The sequence below is a fragment of the Manacus candei genome, unplaced genomic scaffold, assembly GCF_025592945.1.
Source record: "Manacus candei isolate 608988 ecotype Guabito, Panama unplaced genomic scaffold, ASM2559294v1 h1tg000017l, whole genome shotgun sequence".
Lineage (NCBI taxonomy): Eukaryota > Metazoa > Chordata > Aves > Passeriformes > Pipridae > Manacus > Manacus candei.
The window spans coordinates 27914225-27936900 of NW_026138065.1; the positions used below are offsets into that span (position 1 = coordinate 27914225).

The window sequence follows — 22676 nt, forward strand, 5'->3', positions numbered from 1 at the left end:
TGATTAGGATTTCAGTGGATTTCTATTCAGCATGAAGAAGAGTAGACTGAGGGGAGACCTCATCACAGCCTACAACTTCCTCGTGAGGGGAGGAAGAGGAACAGGCACTGATCTCTTCTCTGTCCCAGTGACAGGGCCAGAGGGAATGGCCTGAAGCTGTGTCAGGGGAGGTTTAGGTTGGATATTAGAAAAAGGTTCTTCATCCAGAGAGTAGTTGGATGCTGGAACACGCTCCCTAGGGAAGTGATCACAGCACCAAGCCTGTTGGAGTTCAAGAAGCATGTGGCTGATATTCTCGGGCACAGGATGTGACTCTTGGGGATGGTCCTGTGCAGAGCAAGGAGTTGGATTCGATGATCCTTGTGGGTCCCTTCCAACTTAGCATATCCTGTGATTCTGTGGTCTTTCTAATATTTCCAGCCAGGGAGCCTGTCTGAAATCTTTGACTGGAACAGGCTGCGATGTTTCAGGTTTGATGATGGAATATAATCTATGCAAGAGTGACTTTTCTTAGCTTGCTTGAAAAATTAATTGAAGATTGGTTTGCAGGTACCAAGTCAGCCATTGGTATTTGCCTCATACAAGGACCACATCTTGAGTTTCTCTTGTGTGGAGAGGTTATCAAGCAACTGCAGGAATGGAGGGAGATTCAGACAAAGGGTAAATTCCCTGCAGAACCAAGCTGCAAACCCACAATTATCAATGCACTTGGAGTCTCAAACCATGTGGGCCCTAGACAGGGAAGATCAGAACTCCACATTACTCTCCTTATGAACTCTTGTCACATCATGAAGTCACTGGAGCTGATAACTTGGACTGCCTGGGTCAGTACTTCAATACCAGTGATGGCATAACTTTGTAGCAATAAGAGCATTGCACAAGGCTCCTTGTATCTAATATATATACACAAGAAATATCTATAAGAACTATGCCCTCCTGCTTGCTCCATCCATAATCCCACTTCTTGTCTCGATTTCTTTTCTTCACCCTTTGTGTATTTTTGCAAACGCTTCGAACTTCATAAGAATAACGTGACAGTTTCATGTACAATCTTTTTGCCCTGTCTGGAATCCCTTAAACTACAGGTTACGACAAAGGAGAGTCAGGAGAGCCAAGGAGCTATGCATGCATGCCAGAGCTGTGTCCTTGCTGTCATCAGAGCCCCCATCACTGCCATTCCTATTGCCTCTGTCTCTTGTCTGAAGATCAACTCATCCATCAGCAGCTGTATATGGAGACTGGTGGTCCTTCCTTCCCTCAGACCCAGGCAGTGTCTGTTTCCTTGCCTTTGCAGTACCCAGGAAGACTGAAGGAATTGGTAGGAGGATCACTGTCCTTTGTCTTGTGCTAGGCACTCCTTGGTTTGTAAGTGTCATGTGCAAAAGGGGACATTCAGAGAGCATCTCCTAAGGTTGTCCTCCCAGCAATAGCCTTGGAAAGCTTGTGCATTCCTCCTGCTGTTGGTCTGAACATGAGGATGGCATCACCTGTAACATGAGTCCAAAAATATCCAACAGCAGAGCCACAGCTCTTCTGTGCTGTTCCTAATTCAGCCAAAACACATGATAGCAGGATGAAAGAAAATCTCTTTGGGGATTAGTTAAGAGCTGCTGAACCCCAGCCTACCACTGTACAATGATGAGATGCTGTTCCCCTCTCAGTCACCCTCTGTACTAACCCATCTATCTGTTAGAGGAGATTATAATAACCAGCTGCCTCAGTTGGTGTTTTGAAGCTAAGCACTTGTAAATGCTTGAAGATATTTGTATTAAAGATAGGCTCAGCAAAAGCTGATATGACAAGTAAAGCTTATAACATGCAGGAAGATCGGGGTTAGCTTTCAGGTTTTTCACTGGGCTTTAAATCAAACCTTTTCTCTTGAATAAAAAGGTAAATCCATAAAACTTTGTTGCTGAGAGGCACCATAATGACTATTTTGCACTGAAATCAAAACAATTTCTTTTAAAAGTACTCAAGCTCTCTTCAGGCTGCCAAGTCCCTACTCAGATATTTAACCTCAGATCAGAACTTGAACTATTGCCATTTGCCTTAAAATTTTAAGCATCAGGATAAAAATGAACCACAAGTAAATTCATCTCAAGTGCTGCTGAATACAAGTTGAAAGCCAATTGTTAAACAAGCAAGTACTCTCCTAATCACAACAAAAAGAGAGTGCCATAACACAAGGTGAAAATAAGCAGAAAGCAAACAGAACACACCATTGATTGAGTCCTTCATTATCTAGGATAGCTTTTAATGGAGGAACCTGCCTGTGTGTCATTGCTGTTATCTCTCCAAAGGCAGTAGGCACACACTGTAAAAATCAGTCTCTTCATTTTCTGCTTGAAAAGATCATTGTGAAAAAAAGTGTCAGGGAGTGGAGGTCATGCTGATTTATTGGCAATTAAACCTGCAGGATTTCTGTACTCCTTTCAAAACAAAGTATCTCTGGGTAATTCAGCCGGGCACATTGCATAGTGGGCTGGATACTAAAAGGCATGAATCTTTTTGTTTGTGCACAACAAAAGCAATTGACTTGGTCTTATTTAGGAAATTGCTACTATTTTCTGTAAGGTATTTGTATTACTCCTAAAGAGAGGTAAGTAAGTTACCTCTTAACAATGCAAGATTCTTTCCAATAGTAAAGATGCAGATTTTATTCCTTGTATATTGTTGAGGATAGCAAGTCTACAGATAAACTTCCTTCTGCTTAAGAGTAAACAGAAGACAGTGCTAAATATATGATATAAATATATATAAGTAAATATATATAATAGAACATATATATAATATATATATAAAATACAATATATATACATGTGTAAATATATAATGTGTTGCTAAGGTAGACCACATTTGCTTTACTCCATGGTTGATTTCTCCATTCTTGAGTAAGTTCTACACAAGCTTTCAAACCAGGCTGCATCAACCTGCTCTCCTTGTGAGTATCTTTCAGCTGTACCATTTAGAAGTCTGAAAAAAAACCCAACCCCTCACCTTCAAGTGACACAGCTAAACTGGCAAAATGTTCACTATTCTGTTTTGGCAGAACCATTTCACATAGGTTTAGGCTTATATAATTTACTGAGATAGCATAAGCAATACCACACAACCAGGTGCAATTAGGATTGACATTCCCACCCAAAGTGTTTCCCAGAGTAGCAATATTCTCAAACTCTTTCTAATAAAGATAACGTCTTAGCTTTGCAATCATTTTTTGATAGCCAATATTGAAGAGTCTTAATGTTTTGATGGTAACTCAATACATTTAATTCAGTTCTTGGACATGCAGCATGTGGCATAGGAGGAATACTGCAACCAGTATTGAACATTTTTCCAATCAGTGGTTGTATGGTTGAGAAATAATCTAATTATTAATTTTGCCAGGTAACATTACCCCTATGACTTCCTTTACAGTTACCCGCTTGTCTGAAATCTGGATCTATACTGCGGAGATATCCATAGAAGAGTGGGTCTCAGGAGATGTTAACAGACTCCCAGTCTTAGGAGGATCTGTTAAGGGGAAAAGAAAATAGCAGACAGCACTTCAGTCCCTAAAATGAGGGACTTTGGGCCTGTCTGTATATAAGTACAACAACAAGAACTTAAGCACCGACTCCCATTCAGGACATACAAGAGCTGAGAGCAAATGTGGCAGGCAGCAGGATGGCAGGAGAAGAAATGCTACGAACCACGCACTGCACAGTGTCCCTCATGGCTTTGCCTGGGGTAAGGGAAGAGATCAAATGCTAGACTAGACTGGTGGCAGGAGATAGCAAAGCAGGAGACATTCCCAGGCAGAAACCAGAAGCAGAAAGTTACGGTGTGAGAGCTGAGTAGGCAGACACAGCAACCTGGAGAAATAGGAAGTCCCTTTGAAGTTATTACTTCAAACAGGCTGTCGATGCAAATTGGAGATGCTGCTTGCAACAAGAAGACCTAGAAGAAGCAGGTGTCCAACCAGTGCTGGGCCAGCATTTCTCCCACAGTATCCCTGGGCAGAAACAAAGGTTAGCCTGAGCTGCAAATAGCAGCCTGATTTGCTCCTGTGGAGGAGACAATGCTATTCCTGGATGGATTAACCTGACAAACTTCCCTTATGCCAGCTTTCTGCAGGGTGATACTACAGTTGTAGTTCACCAGGATCAAAGGGCCTGAGGTCTCATGATGGGAAGTGCTGAGACACTATGAAGCCCAGTTGACTGTTCACACCTGTGGTAGAAATCCCGGCGCAGTAACTGGGGCTTGCTGGCTTTTATATCACACATGCATGCCACTGAACCTCCTGCACTCACCCCTCTGCTTTTTAGCAGTTCCCTTCTTGCTGCTCCCTGCTCTCCATGCTCATCCAACTTTAGATGACAACTTTAGGTTGGGTGAGGAGGTGCTTTCATGGCGCTGGGTGGCACGGGTCATGTTCGGCTGACGCAGCCCTCAGAGGGTCCCCACTCTGCCCTCTCCTCTCAGAAGAGGTGAATTGCAACTGTCAGGAGACAGGTTGCATCTTCCCAGTGGGCTTGTCCTTCACATAACAGGTTTGGCTTCCCAGTGGGTTTGTCCTGCACATAACAGGTTTGGATGACCATCTTCTGTGCCCAGGGAAAGTCTTCTCCCAGGATGCCCATATAAATGCCATTTACTATCAACATCTCGGATTGAAACAAGAAAGAGGGGCTGAAGATATTCACCCTGACATGGGAGAGGTGGACAGGCCTATTTTCTGCACGGAGCAGAAAAAAACCCAGACAACAAAACCACCTCTTGTTTTTCTCTTTGTTTTCTTGCATTTCATCACCTGTGGTGATGGCAAGTCACCCAGACCCATGACTGTACTCTGAAGGAGAGAGGACGGCCAGGCTCTGGCAGAAACCACGCAAGGAGCTGAGAAGGAGGACTGCAGTGATGTACAGTTGCCTTGGCAAAACAGGCACGGTATGTCCTTCAGTGGGCAGTACATTCAAGGACAGCCTGGAGCCAGGCCAGGAGGCACCAGCAGCCTCTGTTAAGTCTATCTTGGCTCAAAGCAGGAGTTGACAAGGGTAGGGTGGAAGGTGCCTCCTGCCACCTCCTCAGCACCTGCCTCCACTTCTGCAGCCCATTTTCCCCATGCCTCCTGCCTGGGGGGGCTGCAGAAGATGCTGCACGAACATCCTGAGGTTCTGTGCAGAGACCTGTAGGGAGTACCATGACTAATGTCAGTCCCACCTATTTTAAAGGTCTGTGTTAGAAAAATGCACAATGTCCTTGTCATATTTATTGGATGAGTTCTGCTTTGCTTGGTTGCTGTTTTGCTGTAGATTTCCCTCAACTCTGGTGCCTGTGCTGTCTGCAATAGAAAACTGAGATGGAGCAAGAGGGAGACCAAGGCGGTATGTGAGCTCAGACTGCTGGCAGCCACAAGCCTCCATCGTGGGACAGGGTACATTGCAGGAAAAAATGGTTTAATGCCTTCAGTCTGAAATTTGTGAGCAAGCAGTTTTCAGGCATTCTGCACAAAACAGCTTGGCAGGGCATCCTCCATGCCGTGGCTCTCCAGCTCCTTGGGGGTGAACAAACGCACAGTAGGATGATAACAGTGGCCTTGGCTCTGTCTGATGCCATTGCTTCCAGCTGGTCCCTCTTGCCCTCACAAATCACATGCAAGTTAGCAGGCAAACTGGATCACAGTAAGGAAGCAGGGATCAAAGTTGGTGTGGACATTGAACAGAGATAAACACAGTTCCCTCGATTATCTGGCAGCTGCCTGGGACTAAGAGAAGCATCCTGATGCTGACAGAGGTTGGTAGTCAGGAGTCAATACAGGCAGGGACAAACAGAGCAGGCAAACATCAGGAGAGGTGTGAGTGTGTACCTGTATGATCCAGAGGGCCTGTGGTGGAAGACTGTCCCTGCCTGTTCATGAAGGATGTGTACTCTTCTCTCTGGCTGTGTGTTTGGTGGGGACCAGGAGAGCCTGGAGCCCTGGCTCCTGTGTGAGCTGCAGTGATGGATCTGGGCTGCTGCTGAAAACAGGGTGGAAATGAAGCATTGCCCCGGGTTGCAAATGGTCTTTGGGCAGGAATGTGCTGGGCTGCTCCTGGAGGCTGTGGCTGGTGGGAGAAGGAACACGCTTGAGGAGTGACTCCCATCTCTGCAACACTAGGGATTTCAAATCCCATATCTGTGCATGTACCTGTCCTGTACCCAGCACCTAACCTGGCAACGCCTGCACAAAATGCTCTGCGCCCAGACCGGGCCAGGTTGGCTACAGGTCTTCTAACACTGCACGGAGGAGCTGTTGCAGGACTGTGACTGTATGTGCACTGCTGGAAGAGTAACTGGCTACTGCATGTTATGGAGATGAGTGCGACATAAGGCAGAAAGTTTAAGCCTCTCTAGGAATCGTGCTGGGCTTTCTTCTGTCCCCTGTCCCCAGATGCACTGCTGCAGCCACTGATGACTTCGCAGGCTGAGTGAAGGTGACTGTGGTTGGACTCAGAGCTAAGGGAGAGATTCAGAAGGTGCTCCAAAAAACCTCAAATCTTGGTCACTGTATTGATGCAAAATTGCTGGATTTTGAACAATGTATTACAGTTTAAAGCCACAAGGACCTAATGTGGGTATGTTGAGAGTAGGGAGGGCTGAGAAAGGTAAAGGTGACAATGTTTTTCAGGAGGCGTGGAAACATTTTATTTCATATGAAGTGCTGTGCTACAATTTTGTTTAAATAAAATGGCCAAGTCTGTGAGAGGGTGGCGACTTCAGGGTACTTACAGCTTTTATCTTTTTAATTCTTGTTTGGTTTTCTGGTGGTTTTTTTTCCTACCACTAAACTATAAAGGGTGAGAGAGCGTGCGTTCCTACAGAACCCAGACTACATTTTCAAGGGGTAAATGGAAAAAACCAGTGAGCAGACCCACTTTAAAGGCCAGAGTGTAAATGCAGTCAAAGGTTGAGAATAGATACCACCTTCCGTGGCCCACGCTGAACCTTTCCCATAATAAATTGAAGCTGAAGGGATCCTGGATTCAAATGTCTCTCCTTCAGGTTGCCGCCCAGCTGGGCAAAAGTCAAAGCAACACACCCTGATCCCAACAGGCAAACAACACTCTGCTCAGCCCTGCTCCTCCCTCTGCCAAAGCATCTGAGGTGTGAGAGGTAGACAAGGCACGCTGATGTGCACTTTCTGAGGGATAGGAATTTAGTCAAAAGAGCCTCTTACGGGCAAAGCATTGCTGGTACCAGCAGTGCTAGGTCTATTTTTAATGATTTAGGAATGGAGAGTGCTTTCAGCATTAGATGGCTTTGGTAATACATAATTAATATAAGTGCATTTCTGTTGTTTGCAGAGATGGTAGGAAGGCCCTGGATAACTTTCGAGGCTGTAAAAGGAAAAAGAAGAGGTTGAATGAATCATAACACATTCAATCAGTGGAAATTAGGTAGGAGCTAAATGAAATTTGCTGAGAATAATTTATTCTGGTCAAAGCTGTGTGGTTGGGCTCTGTTTCTGAAGCTGGTCATGCTTCATGGTGCAGCAGAAGGAGCCTCCCTGCCACTGGATTTGATCTTCTGCCCTTAGGAGAATATTTTGCGTGCTATAACCCCGAGCCTGATACATCTTCACGCTTAAAAAACCCACAAGGCTGTTCTCTGAAATTGTTTCAAATTAAAAAAACTCCAACAACTGGTTCCTCCTAACGTGGAGTGGGGGAATTTCCTTGAAACACATCCTCATCGTTCTTTATAAATAAAATTACCGCGAGTCATCATGAAGCAGGCATAAGCTGTGTCCTTCAGAAGGTGAGGAAACCTTGGAAAAGCGAATAAACTTTTTTTGCAGTGGAAGATCAGGTCCTAACCAAAGTTCCTCTCTGTGAGCGACTTCCCGAGGTCCCCTTTATGATGTTGTAAAACTGCAAGTGTACACGCAGGAGGGCTCAGCCCCTCCGAGCAAACAGCCGAGTTCTTGCCCTGGAAAGCTTAAAGCCGAAGGCACGAGCGGAGTACAATGCGCTACAAGGCAGAGCAAACACGGCGGCGGCTTCATTTCTGCTGAGAGGACAAAAAGAATAAATATAGAGAAGGTGAGGAAAGCGAAGGGAAACTAAAAGGAGGGTTTATGTTTGAAATTTTGGGGGCTTTTTTGAGGGTGGGGGGGAGGATAAGGAGGAGGGGGGGAAGGTGAACTTTTACGAGGCGGCGAGGATGCTCGTGGCGGGACGCGGAGCCGGGAAGCCGCTGGCAGCCCGCACCACCCCGGCGGGCGCGGGGCGGCGGCGGCGGCGGTGCCAGAGGCGGCCCCGGCGCTGAGGGAGCGGGGGGGCCGTGCTCGTTCCCGGTTGCCATGGGGAGCACGGCGGGGAGGGCGGCGCCGCCGCCGCCGCTGCGCAGGGAGCAGCTGCTCCCTGACACATCCCCCCGCTGCCATATTGTGTGTCCGCCGCCGGCCGCGCGGCTTCATGACCGCGGTGAGTGCCGCCCGCTCTGCCCCGCGCTCCCCTCCCGCCACCCCGCCACCGGCTTCGTCGCTTCCCCCCCCATCCCCCCGCCTTTTTTTTTTTTTGGTTTAGTTTTCGGGCTTTCCGCGCGTTTGGGGGGATGGGGTGGGTTTTTTTTTTTTGTTGTTGTTCTTGACGCTCCGGGAGGGTTCCGCTGGGGCGGAAGGGGGAGGCGCGGGGAGCGCCGGGGCGGCGGGTCCCGCTGGCTCTGGGGGGGGTTCGGCGGGGGGTGACCGGTGTCCCCCGGTGCCCCGCGTGGGGACAGCGCTGGATGGCGATGCGCGGGGAGGGGGATGCGTGGGGACACCCCCCTTCCCCTCCCCACGGCGGCCGCGGACCCGCTCCCCACACCCCGCTCCGCTGCTCCTCCTCCCGGCGCGGCTCCGCGGAGCTTCCGCCCGCGGGATTTACGCGGGTGACCCCCCCCTCACACCCCTCTTAGCCCCCGCTCCCCCGGCAGGGCAGTCCCGCGCTCCGTGCGCGCTTCCAGCGGCGGGGATGGAGAGCGGGGCCAGCCCGGCGCCGGGACCCGGGAGCGCGGCCCCGACGTGCCCCTCGCCTCCGGGTCGCCCCCATGAAAACCCTCGGGCGCTTCATTTAAGTAAGTAGGGACCCTTCTGGCGTTATTCCGCCGCGCCCCGCCGTCCCCGAAGCGGCGGGAAGCCCCCGTGGATGTGCAGAAGGTCTGTGGTTTGCAGAGGTGAGGGGGGAGTAGGGGAGGCGTTCCGGGGTTCCCGCGTTTTGGGTTGAAATCCAGGAAACGGCTGATGAGGTGCTCGAGGTGAGGCTGGGATCTGTCTGCACGTGGCCCTTAAGAGTTTTCCGTCTCTTTTGTTTTTTTTTTTTTTCTTTTGGTGAAGTTGCGCAACGAGTTGGTGGCAGCAGAGGAGCAGCATCCCACTGCTCTCCCGCCTTATTCCGCCTTGGACACACCAACGTGCTTGGTTGCCCAGGTTCTATAGGAGCGGAGACTGGCTTTTGTCGGTAAAGGTTTGGATTCTGACAAGGCCCAAACAAAGAGTAAAGAGGACAAAGATTAAAAGCAGAAAATAAGGGGTAACCTTGAGGAGGGCCCAATAAACTCACATTCCTGCCCTGGTGCCTGCCTAGGGATGGATGCTGTATGCAAAATGTGAAGTTAAAAATGCCGAATTATGGTGGATTTCAATGCTGAGAAGGTAACTTGCTTAGCTTTGTGGCTAATGTATGAAATCAAGCTAACTTTATGTGTAATATACCATGTATATATATGTATATGTACTCTCCGAATCTTATCATTGGTGGACTTGCATTTAGACGGATTTAGTAATGATTGGGTAGTAATACAGTGACATGAGAATCATTTAACCTCTGTTGTGTTTCTTGGTTTGGAGTCCTTTTTTTGCCTCCTAGAAGTCTGGTGTTATGTTACATCTATGCAAGAACAATTAAGCTGACATTATACTAAGTCATAAAACTTGAACTAGTTAGCAGGTTGTTGATTTTTGTTTTTTCTTGGCAGGTGCCAACTCACATTTCCCAAGCTCTGCAGAAGGTAGTTGGACACAACTCTGAACTGAAAGCTCTGTAGTAGCAATTAATGCAGCACACAGCCTGAGCTGATGAACTTAGCTGAGTGCCAGGATATGTTATCTCTGAGCTTGGCTGTGTGTTGCCACAGCACTGCAGCTTCTGCTGGGGGCTCACTTGTGCCCAGCTGTGCGACTTGACTTTTGTGGAAATACAGAGGGGATGGTAATTCCTACTTTGGATGTTTGAGTTGCCTGAAATACGTATCAGACTTTTCTGTGCTTTTAGTATTTTTTTTTTATTATCAAATGCTCCTGTAAAGTGAGCAGTGACGCTGTACACAGTGTCTACACCTGCAGACTGTGGTGGAGATGCTGCATTGGCTGCCCTTCAGGTCCTGAGGGAAGCTGGAGGCACTGACCCTGTATCAATCCAGGCATGTGGCCCTGAGCACTCTCAGGGACCTTGCTGAAATAAAACTTGGTTAATATCTTTGTTGGCAGCATCTAGACCAGAGGATGAAGTTGTGACCTGCTTTGGGTGCTGCCACTGAGGCTGTGCTGAAGGAGCTCCTCAGGGATTTTTCAGCCCAAAAGTAAGATATTTTTTGTCTAAAAGGGACACCAGCCAAGGAGCGTGCTGCTTCAACAGCTCCAACGACCATGGGTTTTCTGCCTGAGAAGCCTTCCCATGTCCTCTGAGGAACTTGGGATTGATGGTACCAGCATTGACAGCAACTATCTGAGTGTCAGGACATGCCAGTCCAGTAAGTCATGGAGCAGGTACAGGGCTGTGTAATGGTCCCCTTGAATGAGAAGTGCTGCCTGGCAGTTGAGTGTAGTGCTTGACAAAGGTGACAGAGGCTTAGGGACATGTGAAGCTGATTTTTACCATCTTTATTAACCACAGGCTCTGTCCACTCAGTGCAATAGACTTGAAAACCTGACATGTTGAGCAAAAGCAAACTTTTTTGGTGAATGAGATGGTTTGGCATTTGAAGATGCTGTATATGGATATAGTTTAAAAAAGCCACACAGTTCTTGTGCAGAAATGTTAGTTCCCAGAAGAGCAGCTGAAGTTTTTATGTTGGTTTCACTGGGGTTGTAATTCCACCTTCCTCTCCTGCTGTTACTCCTTGACTGCTCATTGTTGGGGTTCAAAGGAGCTGGTATTTGAGAGGAAATACCCCAAGCACTCAGAAGACTTTTCCCATGTGCAGGTTCATGATACCTTATCAGAAGGAGCTGCACAGTGGGATTAGAGCCAGGGAGGTGGCAGGAAGTATGGGTGTTGGGAGGAGTGAGGGCGAGCCCACAGCCACCGTGCCATGCATCCCTTAAGGCTGTTCCCTGCAATGGGGTACTTTCACTGCACTACTGTGGTGCAAAACAACCTTTCCTGGCTGCAAATCAGTGAAAAGCAGCCTTTAGTCCCTGTAAGTAAAGTCTGTCAGCGATTTGGATGCGTGCTCACTACCTATTAGCACAGGTGTAACTTTGGTTTATTCCTTTTGGCTCCTTGAGTTTTCTTGCCGTGGCAGTTGCTGTTCCTCCCCTCCTGGTAAATGAATGTATTGTGTATAAGCTCGTCTGTAGGATGTCACTGCACTGATAGTAACTTTTTCTGAGGGAAGTAGATGAAGGCAGCGAGTGCCTCATCCCAGTGTGTGTGTTGCCACTGTGACAACCGAAATGGTGTTGGGCAACTTCCTGCACCGAGGCACCAGAGGCACCACTGTCAGCGGCACCGGTGACTCACGTCAGCACGCGGCTGTGCCTCAACAAGTGCACACTTGCAGGCTGCAAACCCTGTCCATGTCCCAGTGCAGTGCTGAGAGGCTCGGGGTGGGTGCATGCGGGGTGTCTCTTCCCAGATCCAGCGGCTGCCTTTTGCTCCTGCAGAAGACACCCACGAGTAAAACAAGAAAGCCCTGAGATGCTGCTTCACTTTTTATCCGGCTGGACCCTTACGTGTGATACGTGTTTATTTGTTCCCTGTCACATTACGTGTCTTCTGACTTAGTGCATGCTGTGTGATGGTGAGCTTTCCATCCCATCCTCGCCACAAGGGGTAAAAGCATGCAGCGATGGTCCAGGGTACTTCCAAAATACAATTTCAGTCAGCAATTGGGAGGCAGCTCATTATTTGGTAATAAATTACATGGAAAGGAAGAAGTGCTGCCTGATGTCAGCCAGAGTCTTTATGACCCCTGGTGCTCTGCCTCTTCCCTGTAAAACCTTATGGCTGTGGAAGCGCGAGGGTTGGGTCCCTTTCCCATTTGGAGAGAACACTGCTGAGTGCTCAGGCCGAGTGCCTGCAGGCCTGCAACTGGGAAACCTGGATGCTGTGTCTGGGGCAGGAATACCCACGTTACCAAATGGTTGCTCAGGGGTACCAGGACCCTTTTAAGAGAAGCTTGGAATTTGCACAGGTAGGAATATTTATACCAAAAGTCAACAATGTGGATTTTTGACTTTTTTGTTTTTCCTATTGCATTCAGATTTTTTCCATTATGTTCAGACTAGACTTAGAGCTCCCTACTTTTTCCTCAAAGGTTAGGGAACATTAGGGACTCCACTAAATTGACTACTGGTGCTGCAGGAATCACCCTCCACCACTGCTCTTCTGCACACTCTGTAAGGATTAGATTATAATTTGGAAATGTTTTTACCCGGGTCCTGCTGGCAGAACATCCTAACGTGATTTACTCGGGTCAGTGGTGTATGTTGACTGCCTGGCAGGATGGTAGTTGTTGTCTGAGGTGGCTGTCACTGCTCCACTGAACTTGCTGATGGTATGGGTTTGAATGCAGCGGTGAGCTGAGATCAGGTCTGCACCCTCCAGCTGCAGTGCTTTTGGCTGTCTGCTGGCCTTCCCCTCTGGCCAGCAACAAACCTGGTCTCTGCACTACAGTCACAGACCCCCACACCTCAGTATGCCTTTGAACAGCATGGTTGGGTCCCACCTTTGACTTTATCGGCGTGACCGCGTTCTCCATCTGCTGGGTGCTGGAAGGGTGGTGTGTGGGTGATGCTGCTCCATCCTTGTGGTACTTTGCTTATGCATCTGAGTGTCCCACCAGTGTGTCGTGCTATTTGCCATCGTGTTTTTACTGTGGGCTTCCTGACACGTGAGGGGATGTGTTGCCGAAGCCCATCTCCTGGAGCAGCGTATCTTGATGCCACGCTCAGGCCTCGTTTCTTCTCTCAAGTTGTTTTCAGTGCATTCCTATCTTGAAGTTTGTAGCTGCTTTTAGTTTCCTGATTTGAGTGTGGTCCCCTGCTTGCTTTCTTTTTACCACTCTCACTGGATTCCATTGTGCTTCAGTTTGGGGCAAGCACATGGTTGCCTAAAAGTTAATTACTGTATATGGAGAGAGCTCAGTGCCTGGAGAAGTTGCACCAAGTAGAGCTGAGTGAGTGGGAGTTGGGAAGCTTGCTGGCAAGGAGCAGCCACTCATCCCTCATCCTCTGCTCTGTGAGGACCATCACCAGACCGCTTATCAGCCAGTTTAGTTTTACTTTAGGGATGTTGAGCAGTCAAAAGTAGGACTTTTTTTTTTTTTAAAACAGCCAAGTTCGACTCTTGTGGAATAAAATTAAAAGCAAGTTGGCCGTGGGGGTCAGCATGGTGAAGAGCATCGCTTTGCCTTCCCTGGAGCTCTGGAGGAAAACTTTTGCTTTGAGAGTAGGAGCTGGGAAGCAGCAAGTGGTGAGAGCTTCACAATCACAGAGTTGGTACTGGCAGTGTGGCCGTGGCTTTGTGATACAGCTCTGATGTTGCTTTCAAATTAAATCTTGCAGAAGGGGCACTTGGGGCGAAGCTTCAAATTGTTGGTTTTTGGCTGAAAGTCAGGAGTTTTGGTACTTTACAGCTGAAGAAGGGAGGAAAGCTGAATATAAAAGACAGTAGTATGTTTTCTAGCATTGGTAGATTGGCACTGACACCAGCTGAAATGTAGCTATATTCACTTCTGTTTCAAGAGGATGGTAGAGAAACACGTGGAAGGGTTACCCTGGAAAGGGAATTAGCATCAGAATTATTTTGCAAGGCTTTTGCTCTAATGGCTCACTTGGGAACATATCAATGGCTTACATTTTTTTGCATGTTAGTCCATTTAGCAAGCACAGTACTGAATTTAAGGAACATGACCCGTAGGCATCTTTTGAAAAGCTCTTATTGGCAGTGAAGCTTTTTTTTTCTTAAAAGCACTTATTCCATCCCCACCCCCCTTTCTCTGACACCAAGGGTTTTTCTTAATAGTTTAGGTTTCACTGCTGGTTTGGTTTTTATATTTTTCATTTCCCTGTTTCTCTGTTAGACTGTTTTCATGCGCGTGTTTTAAACCTGAGGCACACAGAACTAGGTCCAACAGTGACTGCAGCCTTTGGAAAGGCAACACGATTGCAAAGTCTCTGAAGGCAGTGATGGAATAAATGTCTCAGAGGCTCTGGGCTTTGCGCAGGGTCTGGATTGGGGTCTGGGCATGTCAGAATTCATGTTATCATTTCTCTTTCAGATACTTGTTTTGAACACAAACCCACTTGTGTGTGTATATGTGTACTTAATAAAAAAATAGAAAATTTTTTCGTATAGGTCAGATCAGACGAAATCTTTCTCTTGCTCCCTGCCCTTCCCTGGGCTATGATAAGGTTTTAATCCCTCCCCTTTTTAAATTTTGCAGCATTTCTCAGCTTTTCCTAATACTGGACCTTTTAATTGGTTTTAGTTACTTTCCCCCGCCCCTCTCCCCTTAATTATATCACAGGGTGCGGGAGAACACTGACATTAAAAGAGCATTAAAATGAGAGAGGCTTAGAAGTATTTCAGCAAATCCCTGGAAAACCTCTCTTCCCCTTTGAGCCTACCAATGCCAGGGTTAAAATGAAACCCCTGAGCTTACGGCTTGTGCAGTCCTTCAGTTGGTTGGGTTTGTTTTCAGGTTGGTTTTGAGAAGCCAGTAACTGCTTTTTTAATGCTTTTTAAAACAATTATTTCTAATTTTTCCCCGCTTTGCAAGCCAAGAGGAGCAGGAAGGGCCCTGCCTGTCGGAGGTGCTACCCCAGGGAGCATCTCTTGGTGCCCTTTGTCACCCAGGGGTGCAGCTGCCTGCGCGTCTCCTCTGCAGGCAGTGGGTCCCAGCTTGCTGAAATCTATGGCCCAGAGGTGATTTTGTCCTCAGGAGACTGTAATGCCTTTAGTTGTCTTGGATACGTGACATCATATAGTGTTGTAATCAAATATAGGCCTTTCTCAGGGCTGGGGGGGAGGATTTCAGCTGACCTGCAGCCCGCTGAGCACGGGTGTGAGGTGTGCAGGGTATGGAGCAGGGCAGCCTGAGACAAAGAGATGAGTGGGGGGGAAAGGTTGAATTAATAGGGGGGGAAAATGGGAGGAAATGGTCTGGTGTTGTGCTTTTAATGTTCCCAGTCAAGCAGATGTGGTGCTTTTTAGTGATTGGTTTTCATTAGTTGTGCCAGGATCTTTTTTTTTTGTTGCACTTCCCTCCAATATGCAGAGATTTGTAGCTGGTCCTGTTCTGTGTGCATGCTGACTTGGAAGTTTATGCCCAACTTGTGTAGGTGAGCAGTGACAGTCATTTATTTGTGTAATTCTTGGGCTGTTTCAATAACACAGTATGTACATTGATGCGTTTAAGTCAGGACAAGCCCCGGTGTCAGTACCTTCTCATAAATGCAAAGGAATGTGAAAATCAAGAGAAGAGTTTGCTGTTGGTATAGGTGCTTGCATGCAAAAGCACCTACTGATCGTTTTAAATACCCTCACAGAGCCTGTTTTTGTTAGTAGAGAAGTTGTGTGTAAAGCACACAAATGCCTGGCTCTGTAACAAAGACTGTGCTCCCTGAGCTTGTTGCAGAGAGGGTGGGTGCACAGCTGCTGTTATTAACCAAGGTGTGATATGCCTAAAAATCTTTTTTCCCGGATTAAAATTATATTCTGCTCCTCAGACGTGGACAGTGCAGGGTAAGATTTATTTTTGTATTTTTTTAAACCTGGAGGGAAATCACTGCACTGTTGGCAGGTTCCAGATCTTCCCACTGTTAGCTGAGGTGACCTAGTTGCTCGGCTGGTCATACAGAAATAAATAGGTGCATTTAGTTGCGGAGAAGGTTGTCCTAACCTGGGACACTGATGTTGTGCAGGTGCCAAATGGCACCTTTCATCTGATGCCAGTGTAGAGTAAAGAAGGATCAAGCAGCAACAGCAGCTCTGTTCTCACGCTGACTTAGCACAGACAAGGCTGTGGCATCTTTTAACAAAAAGACTGACTTCTTTCTTGCCAGGTCAGTGAGTCCAGGCATGGTGGCTGCAGTGCTAAAATGACATTTGTGCACTTACACCTGCAATGCTGCTGGATTTGGAGAAGGTCACCTTTGGTGATTGGTGGTATCTGCTGCAGCTTTGTCCTTTGGACCTGGACTCTGCAGGAGTGGGGCTTCTTTGAGAGGGGCTGCTGCAAAACAAGCATGCTTCCCTGCTTGCCTGAAGATATGCCCAAGTGAACTTTCAGTTTTGTTAAACAGTTGGCCTTCATTAAAGCAGCTTTGTCTTCATAAAATGCTCACACAAAGTATTCTCTCCTGTGTCAGAACATATCAGTCCTCAAGGTCTTCTTTCAAAATGAAGTTGTAGCTGGAGATGTATGTGGGGGCACACAAACCTGGTTTAACTCCAGGTGTGCTCTGCTAGGCTGAGAACCTTGCAGTCCCCATAACCTTTCCCAAAGTTAGCTCTTCGGTGAGTTTGAGAGAAGACTGCAAAAAATATTATCGTCTTGCAACATTGAGACACTGAGTCTTCTCCAGTCTGTGCCTGCTTCTCTGAAACAGACTGCTGACTGAACACATCTGCAGCCTTAATCAGCCCCTTTGGACTTGGGCTCTGCTGTTCAGGTTGTGAGTGGCCTGGAGGAGCAGGTCTTCACTGGGCTCTGGGTGCTGGACTGGCACATGTTAGCAGGGAGGTCTGCTCCTGGCTTTTATGTGTTCTCTTGAGGGATGCCAGAAATCACAGAGACTGCTGGAAAGAAGGTTGTCTCTCTCACCTCTTTTCTGATGCGTCCTAACTTTTGTTTGAGCAACCTCAGCTGACTTTGCAGCCTTTTAATCTTCTTACCCCTGAGTCATGTCTTACCTCTGTCTGTAATTGCTGTGCAAAATAATGGGCACCTCCACTGCGATACTCGGAATAGATGTTTTGATTGGCATTTCTTTTCTTGCAGGAGGTAGATGCTTGAGTTCCGTAGGTTTGGATGTGTGATGCTCTGCTTTCAGTTGCAAGTGTTAATACCAATGAGCAGCAGCATGCTGTGTCACTTATTGGTGAGGTAAAGCAGGCAGGTCAGAGCACAAACTCTTCCATATTTTTTCATAGGTGTGCTTAAAGCGTATTATTTTTGCATGTGCGTGGCTGGAGGTTGCTTTCTGGCTCTTCTGTGGGAATTGCAGCAAGTGTCTGGCCATTCAGTGCAGCAGCTGGAGAAACTGGGTAGATGGTTACTGTTTGCCATCCCCCTTTGGTAAGAATTGGCTTGAGGAGAGCTCCAGTAGAGGGATGGGGAGCGTATCTCAGCAGCTGAGCAGTTGCCTGTCATTTGGAAATGGTTTTCTTGCTGTTCCTGAAGTAGCTGAAGAGGCAGGGAAGGTGGCAGTAAGGGAATAAAGGAGTGGAAGATGAATTTCACTGAGTGACCTGGCAACGCGCACACGCACTCTTAACCTCCCTGTTTTCATGTTGGTGCTGCTAATTCAGCTTGTCCAGGAGCACTGTGGAGAGCAAGTCCTGGTGGCCACCTCTAACCTGGTTTGCTTCGACTCTTTGAGCTGGTTAACAGTGAGAAACATTAGGAAAACAACCTGATGGTCTAAGCATGTACAATTTTATCAAAACATCTGCACCGGAGAGCTTCTTCCGTGCTCTTCTCACAGTCTGCTCTCCTTACTCTTAACTGTGGTTTTCCCGCTGGGTCATGCCTGCCCACAAAACCTTGCCAGCTTACAGCAAAGGTGGCTTTGGTGAATCCCACGGTCCTTATGTAAAATATTAAAACCTGAATATTGGAAGTGGTAATCTTGAGAATGACATCTTGGAAGCTCTGTGCTCACAATCTCGTCTGCTTATGGCCAGGCAGAGCCCACATGGAGAGAAAAATTGTGAATATCCATGTCATTAAAGGTCTCTGTGAATGAAGAGGGGCTCTGGAGAACACACAAACTGACCACTTGTGTGCCTTCAGATATGCTCCAGAGGCACTGGTGTCTCTCCCCACCAGGCTGCTGCAGGCAGAAAGCAGTGCTGTCTCAGATGGTCCTGTGGTCCGTGTGGCCCTTGGCTACTTGAGAAGGGAGAAGGTCCTGTGGTCCAGATGGTCCTTGGGTGCTTGAGAGACGAGACAGACATTACCATGTCTGCTAATGACCCCATCTGTGGGGCAACCCTTGGAGTTGTGGTTGTTGATCTTAGGGGAAGAGCCAGCTTTTGATGACTTTGCAGTCCTTTGCAGTCGGAAGGCTGCCAGTGTTGGTTTCTTCTTCAGACTGATGCAGCAGCAGGCCAGAGTAAACAAGACAGAATTAGAGATTCTGAGGCTGCATTCTATATTCTGAGGCTGAGGTGATGGTGTCTCCAGAAAAGCAGTGTCAAAATGATCAGCTGATGGTCCTCAGTGTCACCAGTCTTATTACTGCCATCACAATGGAGCTAAATTCTTCATTAAAATAGCTTCCCTGTTGCATACTCTGCTATCTCTATATTTCAGTTATCCTTGATGCAGACCTCTGGAGAACACTCTTTGAAAACTGCAGCAGTTATGGAACTAAATTTATTTTTTTTCTTATTTATGAGATGATAATAATCTAATAATGGCCTTCTTAGCTTTTGAGAAAAAATATTTTGACTTGTGATGTGTTCAGGTAGAAGGTGTGCAGGGTGGTGAACTAGGCACCGAGAAGGTAATGAGACGTGTGGATTTTTGTAACACATCTACTAAGAGAAACATGGCACTAACTTAAATCAGTTCCTGTAAGTATATTACCTGCAAATAATATTTTTTATAAGCAGAGTGTTAATTGTTGTGATGATTCTCTGCTAAAAGATAATGTCAATGCACTGTTGGTTTGCATGCTCCCACAAATCCTGCCTGATATGCAATGCCAATTTAATAAGTTAATATTTTTCCCTCTACAATTTTGAGTGTGCCCAGGCCACATTTGAGTTGAAAACAGACTTTACTGCCCCCTTTCACCTAAGAAATAAATAGAGTGACCTCAGACTCGCATGTGTGTGTGTGCATGTGCGTGTTCCTGATGGGCTGTGCTGACGGAAGATTCGCAAAGGGATATTTCAGGTAACGTGAACCGAGAGCTAAAATTACCGACACACGGCTGCGAGGTGTAAGCTTAGTATGTAGCTGGCTAAAGAGGTGCTGAACAAGGAGGTAAAGTTAATCTTCATAAGGAGAGCGGTGCAGCTCGGGTTGCAGCAGAGTTGGGGTTTGTTTCACTGTACAAATTTTTTCACTAGCTCTTGGTTTGTTTGTTTGTTTTTTAATTTAAGAAAGCACTGAAGAAGTGACATGAGCGTATGTATATATGGCTGTGTTAAAAGCCAGCCATCGCTGACTGCCAGTATAAATCTGCTCTGATGGCTTGGGGGAGAAGTAAATTGTAGGGAGAGCAAAGCTATTTTCGACCAGCTATTTGAGCAGCTCACTTTATTTATTTATTTTTATAACTGAGCTGGTAGTTGATCATGCCCATCCCTGCATTGAATAGAAATAAGAAATAGAAAACAGAAGGTTTGGGAATGGTTTCCAGCACTATTGCTGGTAAGCATAGGTCTAGGTGCTACTGTCAAAACAGCTTTGCAGTTGCTGGTGCAAGAGCATATGAACATATGAAGAGAGGAGCAAAAATTCCTGGTGGGAAACCTGGTGTGTTCTCTGGGGAGGCAAAAATTCTGTACCCCAGGACTGCCTGGCACCAGGAAGGGACTGGCAGGACTCTGGCCCCTGTTGAGGAGCATAGAATGGATGTATCCTGTTGCTTTTTTAGGTCACCATGTCACTCCTCCATTACACATCACTCCCCTTCTCCAGAGTAAGGAGGCTGGGCAAATACGTCTGCAGGCAGGCTGGACAGGGTACTCCCATGGACACAGTGAGGTTGGAACTGGTTGGCTCTGGTTTTGTAGGTGGGACAGCCAAGAGCTGTACACAGGCTGGCTGACTCCATGCCTCCACTTTGTAGGAGAAGATGCAAGTGCTTGGAGCCACATGTTAACTGAAGACTGTTGTAAGAAAGCATCCAGTAACTGCACAGAGCTGTCTGGTGAAGCCTGATATGGAAACTCCTTGTCTTGCAATTTTGCTCTTGCACTGGGGGCCAGAGCATGAGACCAGAATGATAGCACGTACTGGGACGAGGAACTTGGTTGCGGTTTGGGTTTTTGTATGTTTGATTTTTGGTTTTGTTTTTTTTTTTCAGTTAATGTGAACCTCAGATTTGCTGGTAAACAGCATCCATAGTTGGCGTGTCTTACGTCTGTAGTGTGTGTGTGTGTGTATGTGTACACAGCCCACATCTGTACAGTGGTTTTGTTGGTCTGTATTTCTGGTATAGCTGTGTTGGCCAAAGCTGTGGGTGCAGTGAAGCTCTGACATGGTCACATCAGCAGGAAAAAAGCAGCTCTTCCCATAACATAGTTTACTAGAGGATCCCATTTAAAATCCTGCAAGCAAGGTGGTTTTTGTTAGTGTAATACCTCTAAAGCATGTTAGCCCATGCATTCTGGGTTGCAGGTTTTTGTAGATAATAATTTTATGGTTAGGTATTTAGTGTGGGGTTTTTTTTTAGTTGAAGTGGTCAGCCATTGTTCCTGCACCAGGTCTGAGCTGCCACCCCAGAGATGATCTTTTCCTGTTAAGAGCTGGTCCCACCACCCTCTGCTCTGCAGGAGAACTCAGGTTAGGGCAGCAAGCTCTTGCAGGAGGGAAAAAGATCTTTTGGACCCAGGCAGCTCTGTGGGACTCACAGCTGATGAACTGATAGACTGGCCAGATCTTTCCCTGGTAGAAATATGTGACAGCACTTGGGAATGACTGTGACTGGTAGGGAGTTGTAGAGACTTCGTTTGTGCTGAACCCACAAATGCACTTTATGCTGTTGTAAGTTTTGCAACTTTTTTCACTCTTTGGGCACCAAAGGCAAACACTTCTAAACAGGGTCAATTTACAAATATAGTGAGTATAACTAAGGACTTAATGTCAGACCTACATGGATTAGATCCTACCTGTTAAGGTCTTTTCCAGATTCAGATGTTGACATGAGAATAACTATTATTTCTGTGTCTAAATTGGTGTTTCAAGATAGATACAGCAGTTTCCAAGTGATTACCATAATCTGTGATTACAAATGGAGGGGAGCTAGCAGATGCTCATGAGCTTACTGGGAGGCTCCTGCTGGACCCTGGCTCTCATCAGGGACTACAGCATTCCTGCACGGCATAGGGGTGGTGCAGCCCTGTGTTTGGGTTTGGTGGGCTGAATGTGATTTTGGCGGTTTGCAGTGATTTCTGACCATCTCCTTTGTTGCAGACCAATAAAGCTAAATGGGTCCAGTCACTGGAATGACTCCAGATAAGAAAGCTGAAACGCCAGGAGCAGAAAAAGCTGCAGGACTACGGCACTGTCATGGGATGGGCAGCTTGCCTGACGCAGGCGATGCCGGCAAGCCAAAGGCCACTGTGGTGGACAGAGATGCAGCAGACGATGAACTCACAAATTTGAACTGGCTGCACGAAAGTACAAACCTTCTAACAAACTTCAGCCTCGGAAGTGAGGGCCTTCCCATCGTTAGCCCCTTATACGACATCGAGGGGGACAGCGTGCCATCCTTCTCACCGTCCTGTTACCAGAACCCTGAAAAAAAATCCTCCACTTCCAAACCCCCTTACTCTTTCAGCCTTCTCATTTACATGGCAATCGAGCAGTCCCCCAACAAGAGCCTGCCAGTCAAAGAAATCTACAGCTGGATCCTGGACCGCTTCCCCTACTTCGCCACAGCCCCCACCGGCTGGAAGAACTCGGTGCGGCACAACCTCTCCTTGAACAAGTGTTTCCGAAAGGTGGAGAAAAGCCATGGCAAGGTGAGACCTGGCAGGAGGGAGGTGGAGCAAGTTTGAAATTCAGGGGGAAATAAATAAAAAGATTCTGTTGTTCTCAAGGATGTTTTGTTTGGCGTTTTTTCCCCTCTTTATGTCCTCTAACACTTTATTTGCAGCTGGAGATGGTTTGGAAATGCTGCTTCTGACAAATCACAGGATGACAAAAGTCATTTGTTATTTATTGCTGACCTGGGTAGATCTTGCTGTGGTGCATCATTTTTAAATCTGGCAAACATGCAATTGTAAAGGACCTCGTTTCCACATACAATTTGCCTGCAATAGCCAGATGAAATTTCAGATATCTCTCTTAGGCTGTCTTCTTGATAAAGCTTCTTAAACCAGTGCTCTCTCTATTCTCCAGTGCTGAAACTCTGGGGTATGTTCCTCCTTCCCCTCTTTTCCAACACAGCCATGGCTATGATTTCACTGACAAGCAGAAGAGATTGTGGGATGCCAACCAGGTTCCCCGCTTAGTTAGCGTGGGTGTTGCCCCTCTGGGTGCAG

General features: G+C 47.1%; 1 protein-coding gene across 9 annotated transcripts in view; it reads left to right on the top strand.

Moving 5' to 3' along the window:
• Positions 1 to 8009: 8009 nt before the first annotated feature.
• Positions 8010 to 22676, top strand: part of FOXN2 (forkhead box N2) — a 33493-nt gene continuing 18826 nt past the window's right edge. For 3 of the 9 annotated variants that reach the window (XR_007903975.1, XM_051783714.1, XM_051783722.1), the window contains exons 1-2: positions 8329 to 8450; positions 21604 to 22154. Coding sequence is in view for 8 of the 9 variants with exons in the window: in XM_051783714.1 (XP_051639674.1) it covers positions 21618 to 22154 (537 nt within the window). In the remaining variant the exon portion in view is untranslated. Of the gene's footprint in view, positions 8067 to 8328; positions 8451 to 8659; positions 9181 to 9207; positions 9659 to 9693; positions 10756 to 21603; positions 22155 to 22676 lie in introns of those variants that run through there. The other 6 variants (XM_051783716.1, XM_051783721.1, XM_051783719.1 and 3 more) reach the window with 6 other exon arrangements.